Raw genomic sequence first — 9307 nt, forward strand, 5'->3', positions numbered from 1 at the left:
CAAAATCAAAAAATAATATAACAAAAAACTTATTGTTGTTGAAATACGGTGCCGTTTTAGTCGAGGTTACATTTTCCCTTTTCTTTCTCGTCAGTCCAGAGCTACTCTCTTCGACCTCTGTCCTGGTGAACGGTGGTGGCGCTCGGTGCGTGATTTCTCTCATCCAACACTGCCATCATTGAATATTTCCATACTTCATTTTGTTTTATTGAAATCATTTTCTCTTGTTTCAGTGTTGAGTGATTCTGAAAATGGCGTTCAGAGGGAAAGAGATGATGAAGAAGGTTCTGAAGAAAGTGGGGGAGAAGAATCTGAGTCCAAAATCGAAGGAATCGTTGCAGAAATGCATTCCCAAAACCAAGATCGTCATGGGTCGTGCCAAACGCGGTCTCTTTGCCGGACGACACATTCAGTTTGGCAATACTGTCAGTGAAGATGGCGGTAACAAGTTCGTACCCACCCACTTCTTTATCTCGTTTTGTTTTTGCCAAAATTGTTGGAAACTTTCATGCTTTAGCTTCTCCAAGTGTTATATCTTACTGGATTTGCAGATTCTAGATACAAGAATAACTTAGGGGGCGTTTGGGAGAACAGCTTAATTAAGCGCTTATCATAAGCGCTTATTCATAAGCTATTTAAAAAAATTATTGAAATAAATTGAAAATAAGCTATAAGCATAAGCTTGTTTTCATAAGCTATCCTGATTAGCTTATGAAAAAGCTTATGGTAGGCCATAAGCTGTTTGCATAAGCTCTCTCAAACACTGGCATAAGAACTCATGGTATCAGATAAGCTCAAATAAGCTCTTCCTAACGGGGCCTTAATCTAATAGGAAGAAGAAGAAGATGGGGTTCATGATTAATGGGGTGGGGTGTAGTCTAAGTATTATATAGAAAAACCAAAATTTGAAGGATTGATACAAATGCAGTTTTCCAATGTCCTTCAATCCCTTTGTGTTTCAAACAAGTTAAGTCCTTCACAAAGAGAATTAAAGCTGAGCTGTGTTAGCTGTAATGAGTTTTTCCTGAAAATGAACTGAAATTTTCTCTCTGATATAGTACTACTGAACGGCCTGTAAAGTTCACTACTAAGGTTTTGCATTCCATATTCCTGGCAAATCATCTGAACTTGGAAAATAGCTTTGTGGGGGGTTAATAATAGTGTTCCAAACTTAGCTGGTCGGCGGTATAAAAATCATTATGCATTGCTGGAACTGGATATTGTTCCTTTTGGACTGTGGTACTGATCATGTAGTTTGCTTATTTGCATCTTGTTAAGATGGCTATGATTAAGGAGTGTGGAATGCTGAGCTGTTGGGTTCGATATAGTTTGTCAGTAAAGAGTATAGTCTTTGTTATTTTTTGCAAGCTATATTGTTTGCAATAGGAAGTGGTTTTTTTAATGGCTTTGCCTGGAGATGGGTATTGGGTACTAGTTCTCTGTTCTTTGGTTCTTCCTTTGTTTTCTCATGTAATTTTTCTGTCATCTTTACCGTGCATGGGAGATCTTCCTGATTTTCATCTCCCAGCTCATTCAATGAATTGCTGCTCTTGATGACAGAGAGCCAGTTAAAATCCTGAGACTAAGCTCTTCTTTTATTTGTTTATTTGTTCTTTCTGTCCCTGTTACAATACCCCTTCTGTTTCCTTCAGATTTTATAGCATCTCTTATAGATAGCCCAAACATCTCCTGGTTTGATGACTATGTGTGCATTTTTCATGTATATTTTGTTGGTTGTTTTTCCATATTCTTATTCTGAATTATGTAGAATAGATAAATATATTTACAATAAGAATGCTGTACACTTTATGCTACACTTTCTTACTATAAACTTGCTTTGGCAAGTGAGTATGATGATTGATGACTGCTAACAATCACGGGAGTAGTTGTGGGGAGATACAAAAAATCAGCATATAATGTTATATCATGAGTGTCCAGGCTAATTTCTGCTTAGGAATGTAAAGTTAGATTTGGAATTCAAATCAAATTCTTACTGGTTGTCTTTCTGTATATGCCATGTGCTTTTGTTAATTGGTATTATATTAAATATATTCTATTCGAACTGTGTAGACATCATTTCTAATTATTATAACATCAAAGAGATGAACCATGATTCGTAATTGATTTGATTGGTAAAGAACATTAACATTGATTTGCGTTGGACCCTAGTACTATTCTAGTAGTGATGCATATTTAAGTAATTAGTTAATACTGATTTTTATTTGTTTGGACCCTAGTACTGTTCTAGTAGTGATTCATATTTAAGCAATTCAGTTGATGTTGATTTTTGTTGGTTTCAGAATGTGAGTGCCAAAATTACCCTCAAAGTGACATGATAATTCATATTCACATCAAATTTTATTGAAATTAAAGTAAGATATCACTCAAGCTTGAAGAATCTATTAATGATGTACGCTTAGTGTCACAGAAACGAGAATGCTATAATAGATGAGTGGTTGCATAAGACAAAGATTGAATGAGGAATACAATCATTAGAGGGAAAGTTGGTGTAGCTCCTATTATAGAAAATATGTAGAATCTTGTTTGAGGTGGTTCTGGACGTGTGGAAAAGACCTGTAGAAGTATTGATAAGGAGGTCGGCTTGATGGATGTTTGTCAAATAGTTAGAGGCAAAGAAAGAACAATGAAAATTGTAAGTCAAACTATGAAGAGTTTTGAAGGTAAATTATAATATAATCCTTGAACTTTAAAACATGGAAGACATTATGGTATTGTACGATTTATGTAGCTGACTCTACCTAGTGGAAAAAGCTTAATTGTCGTTTTCTTATATAACTCAGTTTATCTTAAGATTCCCAACAGTATAAGATTAAGGATATAAGATAATCTTAAATTATACATCTTTCAACTTAATACATGGTAAGGCATTATGATATTGTATGATCCATGTAGCTGACTACACCTAGGGGAAAAAAACAATTAGGACTATATCGAAAGTGCAAGAAATTGACAGTTTAAGTAATAGTTGCAACCTGTCTATATCGGAAGTGCAATTTTGACGATTCAACAACCATTAAATTTCAATCAATCAACATGTTAAGAACAATGAAAATTGTAAGTCAAACAATGTTTCAATTGTGATAACTTGCATGGTCTTGCCTGTCACAGCTTTTGTATGGTAATAAAAGAATGAATCATTTTTCTGATTCGGTGGTCACAACTAAATTCAGAACATCCATGTTGTATTTTGATTGTTCAAATGTTGTGCTGTGATGTTCTTCTATCTTTTAAATAGGTTTGGAAGAAAGAATGAGAGAAAGAAAAAGACTACAATATTGATGTGAACTTGATCTTTCTCTAATATTGTTTGATAGGACAAGGAGAAATTGGAAGCCTAATGTCCAGGACAAGCGGCTGTTTAGTTATATTCTAGATCGACATATTCGTGCTAAAGTCACCACTCATGCTCTTCGTTGCATAGACAAAGCAGGTGGGATTGATGAATACTTGCTGAAAACTCCTTATCACAAGATGGACACAGAAATAGGCGTCCTGTGGAAGGCAAAGATTGAGAAGTTGTACGAAGAGCTTGGCAAGAAGGAGGTTGTGTTCTTTTCACCCGAAGATGAAGCGAACTTTGAACAGAGCTTTAAAGATTTGAAACTATCTGAAAGGGAAGCACGCAAAGAAATCAGAAAAATAATGTATGCTGGGATGGGCAAGCACAAGCTAATTGGTGTTGACCGTAAAGATGATCAATCTATTGAAGAGGGAGGCACTAAAAATGAGGAAGAAACCTCACATGATTCCTCAAAACGGGTGGTTCCTGTGTCATATGTGTTAGCTCCTGACAAGCTCAAAATTGGAAGTTATGTTTCTAATTAATGCTATGGTAGCTGATAGTGACAGTCTAATTTCTATTAGCCCATACAGTATGAAAGTCTGTTATTTGATTTTTGAGCCATGCTGCTTTTATGCTTAAAACAGTGTAGTCAAAAGCATAGCCGAAATAATAGTCTTATTATCTTGTAGCATATGAACTTTCTGATGCCAACTTGGTTAGATCTGAAAGGCATTATAAGAGTTAATTAAAGGGAGTATTGTTTTCATATTGTCTCTTTTCCATTTTCTCATTATTTTCATTATGGAGGCCATTCTTTATGGCCTTCTGCTCTGTGCTGCATACTCTTGATGTTGATAAAATGGAGGCTGGTTCCTTACTGCAAAGGTTGACTTGTTGAATTCCTCAAACGAGGAAAAGAAAAGATACCTCTTGGGTCATTTGAGAGACCTATTTTCACTCAGTAATTGCATACCTCTTTCATTTCCTTCACTTTGTGTCCCGTAAAGCCTCAAACTTCTCCCCTTCGCTTCTCACATAGGCTGTGGCGCAGGTAAGTTTTTCACAGTCTAAAGGATTTAATGTATGTGCGAAGTTTTACACTGACACTGTATGTATGAAAATTAAACTAGTCTAAATTCGTATTCTGCCCTAATGACATTCCTCACTTAATCTAGTGTATGATTGGTTAACAATATTCCTCCCCAAAAGAACTATCTTGTCATTAAGGTATGTAAGTGATGATTGGTTGTCCTGTAACATCTGAAGGAAACTTCTGCCTTAGTTCCATAACTTCCATTGCTTGAAATATAATGGGTAATGACCAATTGAGTGTAACATAAACAGTTTTTTTCTTCTTGGATATGTACGCTAATCATGTTAATGAAGCAATCATTGATACCCCGTGCAAATTTGACGCTGAAATTGTTATGAGGAAATAAATTTAAGGCTTTTCATATCACATATTAAAATGAGTTCTACCAAAACAAGTTAGAGCATTGTGGTGGAGTCAAGTCACGGCATGTTGTACCTTTTCCATCATTCTTTTTGTCTCTTGTGGCACTCTTGCAAGTTAGATTTTTTCAACACTAAGCTCTTCTAGTTTTGAAGATTGATTCACTTTCATAGTGCCACTTATATATAACATCTCCCCCAAAGAGATTGAACCTCTTATTTTGGGGTTTCCTTTGCTAAGCGCTAAGCCTGATTCTTTTCTTTTCTTTTATCTCTTGTACCAAAAAATATATGAACATCGTAAGTTTTCTCTTTTCATTTTGTATAATGGTAACATCGCCAGTGCATTCATGATGACTTCATTGGTAACCAGCCTTTAAATGTATGAAAAAAATATGTACAAAGTTCCAATAACAATTATATTTATACAAGATGAGAATGGAATATAAATAGTTTCGAAGATAATTGACATGCAGCTGCAACAACAACAACTACAACTACAATGCATTTTGATTAACGAATAAAACAATGCATAGTAAATGGACCAGGCATTCTCATTTTCCACCGTTATTGAGGCAGCTAACGATAGCAATAGAGAGCCAGCATTGAGATAACTAGCCTTGTTTGGCATTTGAATCATTGCTTGTATTTGCCATAGTTCCTTTACTATCAGTCGATGCATCACACACAGTGGCAAATTGACAGAATCTACATTTCCAGTTCTCCTCCTCAGGAACATAAGTGGTTTCTCGCTTTCCAAGCCAAACCTCAATACAACGATGCATTTGACTTTTTAGCCACTCGGAATCATATGCAAATTTATCTTCACCGATCAGCGAATGATCCTTCTGATATTCATATCTGACATGAAACAAAGAAAACCATTTCCTCCTTACAAAATCAAACTTTAAATATAGTGTAAAAAAAAAGTGTCTAAAGAAGAACCCGTGTAATGCAATCCAAGTGCTACTCATTCACATTGTGACTTGTATCTATATCAACATGACATACCACCATTCCTTGTCTTTGACATTAGGGGAAAAAATTACAATTCTGCACTGAAAATTCTGAGCTTACCTCAATAAAAGCTGATCGTGAGCAGGGAGCAGCATGCTACATGTATTTTTGTAATATCTCACCACATCATCAAGGGTCTGCATTTGTCAATAATAGGAAAGAAAAATCTTTAAAAGGCCTGCTTCACTATTAATCAACTGAAACCTTTTCAGCAGAATATATTGTGAGTGCCATAAAATTAAACCCTTTATGTAAACTTAGATCCATTTTTCCTAAGAGGAAACCCCGTCTTAACCCAAACACAACTGAAAGAAGCAGTGCTTAGTCGTCCTGAGCAGGAGAATTCAGTCACTTATTTAATACTTGGTTTATGAATGAATAAATATACCCTTAATTCAGTCACTTGAGCAGTACAGCATCGCTTAACCACCTAGTTTATAATAATTCATAAACCAAAAAAAAATAGATGACTATTACAAAGAGAACATTATAAAAAAGCTACTTACCAATGCAGAATATTTGGGGTCAGAACTTTTCACTTTCAGATCTTCACACAGAGTTTGTTCAGGGTATAAGCCAAATTTAGTAAAAAACTTTTCAGAAGGGAAATCATCAGCGACTAAACTGTCCCACAAATACTTGTAACACATTAATTGAAGCCTGCCAAAATAAGAGCAATTCAATGATTTAATCAAGTGCATTAGCAAGTAATTCCACATCAAACAGAATGAAATAAATGTCAAAGAATAAACATACCTTCCATTTCTTCGCTGTGGTTCAGAAGGTAGAGTATCACGAGCACGTGTCTTTGTGTCAATTAGTATCGGATTATGATCATTTTCTGTTGATGGCATCCGAATCTCATCAATCACTCCTACTATCCATGTATCTTCTGCAAAGCCCATTCTGATATCAGAAGTAAGAATAGTCCATCAAGACCAAAACTACTCCAGTTAATTCTATCAATTTCCAAAAGCTTAGTTCACCGTATGATAGTAGATTTGTAACTTAATGGGTTGGAACATATAAAACTTGAAGCATAATAGAAGGCATAACTCAATAAGAACATAACGGAACCTAAACCAATTTTTCGACTGTCAAGTTCACGTTAACAACCTGATTTCTAGTGTTATCACAATCTATTAACCTATGAAAACCTGAGTATTTACTCATAAAATGTCAGTAACTTACATTGGTAGTTCACGAGTTAATCCTTCAAAGAATAGTTGATTCACACCATTAATAAAATTAAGAAACTTCAGGGCCCACTGATCTTCTTTTGATTTGATATTTACTTCCACCCGTTTTATAACCTGCACCCAACAACATCAGTGTTTGAGTGTGCGCATGTAAGAACTGCTCATAAGACACGGGTATACCATTGGATGATAGAGAAATCATGAAAATAGTAACAGATTTCAACTACTATAAGTGTAAGAGGACCATGCGTAAGAGGACCATGTATGTTACCCGAAGTAAGAAATTCGAGTTGTGAGGAATCAAGATAGTACCTCTTCTTCAAGTTTCGCATGCCGGGCAATGCCAGCTCTCATAACTTGATTGGTCTTCCTCCCTCCAAGAGTGAGAGCAAATTCCATTTGCTTTGAACACCATTCCTATCACAAAATTCAATAGAGTTAAATACTTGACCACGACCCTTTTACTCAAAACAGACAAAGTTTTGCATGGCATCAATAAAAATCTAAAAGTATTCAGCCGAAATGAAAAAATTAACACCACACCAAGTGAGACTCCACATATCTAACAAAAAAGAATATAACATTATACACAAAAGACAGGTAATTGTAGGTCTATGATAGGAGCGGGCGGATAATTATGTTAACTGATGAAAAGTATACTGAACTCCTCGTTATTTGAGAGATCCAGGAATCTCCCCAAATTTCCCTACGATGACCCCAAAGATCAAGTCGCTCTCTATAACATTTCACCTTTAACTCTCCAACTAACTAAGCTACAAATCTACTAACAAACTGATCAAGGGTGGGATAGCACCTATTAGTCTCTTCCATTAAGAAGAAATCAAATCTACTCTGACACATGTACTTCCGCTAACCTAAGAACATGCAGTCCTTATTCACCAATTACATCAAAATTCAAAAGCTTACAGAAGGTCATAAGAATGATTTTATATCTCTGGTGAATCAACAATCATACAAGTAGTTCAAATTAAGAAGGAATTTGGCCTTCCCTTCATATAGAATAAACATATCATTCCAGAAACAGAATGGAATTCGGGCTTTCACTCATTTGCTTAAATGGACAAAATGGTAAGAAAACCAGTGAACAATGAGTTCATAGTTGACACTATTCCATACCTGCATTGGATTTGGATACAATGTAATACAAAACTCTTTACATCTTATTCCTCCTATTTTACTTCAAACACAGGCCTAGTTTGGACAAATTTGCAACTTACAAGAGCTTAGTACTTATGAAAGTGCTTATGAGGAAGTTAACTGCAGAAGCTGATTTCAATTCACACAAGAACTTATCATTAAGAACATTCATAGTAATTTCAATCAAAAAGTTTATCCATTTCAACTTGGGCTACAATGTAAAAACCATGAATAAAAACATGCTCACAACCCATTAAAAGATAAAGGTAAAGAAACAATTTTGATACCGTAGATGTGATATCAGTGACAGACAAGCCACGATTCTTCCTGAAACGGTGGAGAAAGGAATCAGGAAGAAGGGTTTTCAATTTGGGCGAAGAATCCTCAATGTCAGGGTGGTGGGTACTCGTTCCACTGCCAGTGGCGTGTGAGAAGCTTCGCTTGGATAGAACTGTGATGGATTTGATGGAGAGTGCATTGGAGCGAAAGAGAGGGGAAGAAGAAGAAGGAGGAGAAAGGGGTGGTGGTGGTGGTGGCGGTGTTGATGAACGAAAAGCAGAACGAGCGGAAGCGGAAGCGAAAGCGAAAGCAGCTTCAATGAGAGCCATTTCGTCGTCAGTGATGATTTCGATGGGTATATGAGGAGTGTGGTCTGAGGAAGTTTCGGCCATGTTCGTGGTGAATGGTGATCGTGGTGGTGTTGGCCTCGTCTTCTTCGTTGTTGCGTGGTGGAGAATGTGGCCGTTGAAAACGCCACGATTTGATTCTAATATTCCGTTGAAGAATTGATTAAGCTTCAATAAATCAACTTTAGGATAGTCGTAAGAGCATTATCCAAGAAACTCTAATGAGTTTTTTTTTTTTTTTTTTTTTTAATGCCACGTCATTTAAACCACTTTAATAAACTTTACTCACTTTTTACTCCAATCCAGAAATTCTAAAAAGTTTCTTAAATGGATCCCACAATATACCTCACTACTTTCTTGTAAATCCAGTTACCTATTTATTTGCTTTTTTATTTATTTTTTAATCATTAAATTAGACTTTGGAGCAAAGTTGCTTGCCACGTGGAGAAACTTAATTTTCTGCAACAGTTAAGAAACTTTACTTCATATGACATGTCATAAAGAAACTCACAAAGTTTATTTGTTGCTGATGCTCTAAGTAGAGGTGTTCA

General features: G+C 35.8%; 2 protein-coding genes across 2 annotated transcripts; one reads left to right on the top strand and one right to left on the bottom strand.

The window, feature by feature from the left end:
• The first annotated feature begins 56 nt into the window (after nt 1-56).
• On the top strand, nt 57-4070 carry LOC130745888 (54S ribosomal protein L24, mitochondrial-like). Its single transcript, XM_057598309.1, has 3 exons — nt 57-145; nt 234-448; nt 3336-4070. Exons 2-3 carry the CDS (start codon nt 252-254, stop codon nt 3844-3846), a joined length of 708 nt encoding a protein of 235 aa, XP_057454292.1. The 5' UTR covers nt 57-145; nt 234-251; the 3' UTR covers nt 3847-4070.
• A 1029-nt stretch (nt 4071-5099) lies between these two features.
• On the bottom strand, nt 5100-8926 carry LOC130745889 (exonuclease V, chloroplastic-like). Its single transcript, XM_057598310.1, has 7 exons — nt 8418-8926; nt 7285-7389; nt 6965-7086; nt 6530-6679; nt 6280-6433; nt 5834-5910; nt 5100-5617 (listed from the first exon to the last, which is right to left on the bottom strand). The coding sequence occupies exons 1-7, from the start codon at nt 8799-8801 to the stop codon at nt 5371-5373; spliced, it is 1239 nt and encodes a 412-aa protein (XP_057454293.1). The 5' UTR covers nt 8802-8926; the 3' UTR covers nt 5100-5370.
• Nucleotides 8927-9307: the final 381 nt, after the last annotated feature.

The sequence above is a fragment of the Lotus japonicus genome, chromosome 3 (genome assembly GCF_012489685.1).
Source record: "Lotus japonicus ecotype B-129 chromosome 3, LjGifu_v1.2".
NCBI lineage: Eukaryota > Viridiplantae > Streptophyta > Magnoliopsida > Fabales > Fabaceae > Lotus > Lotus japonicus.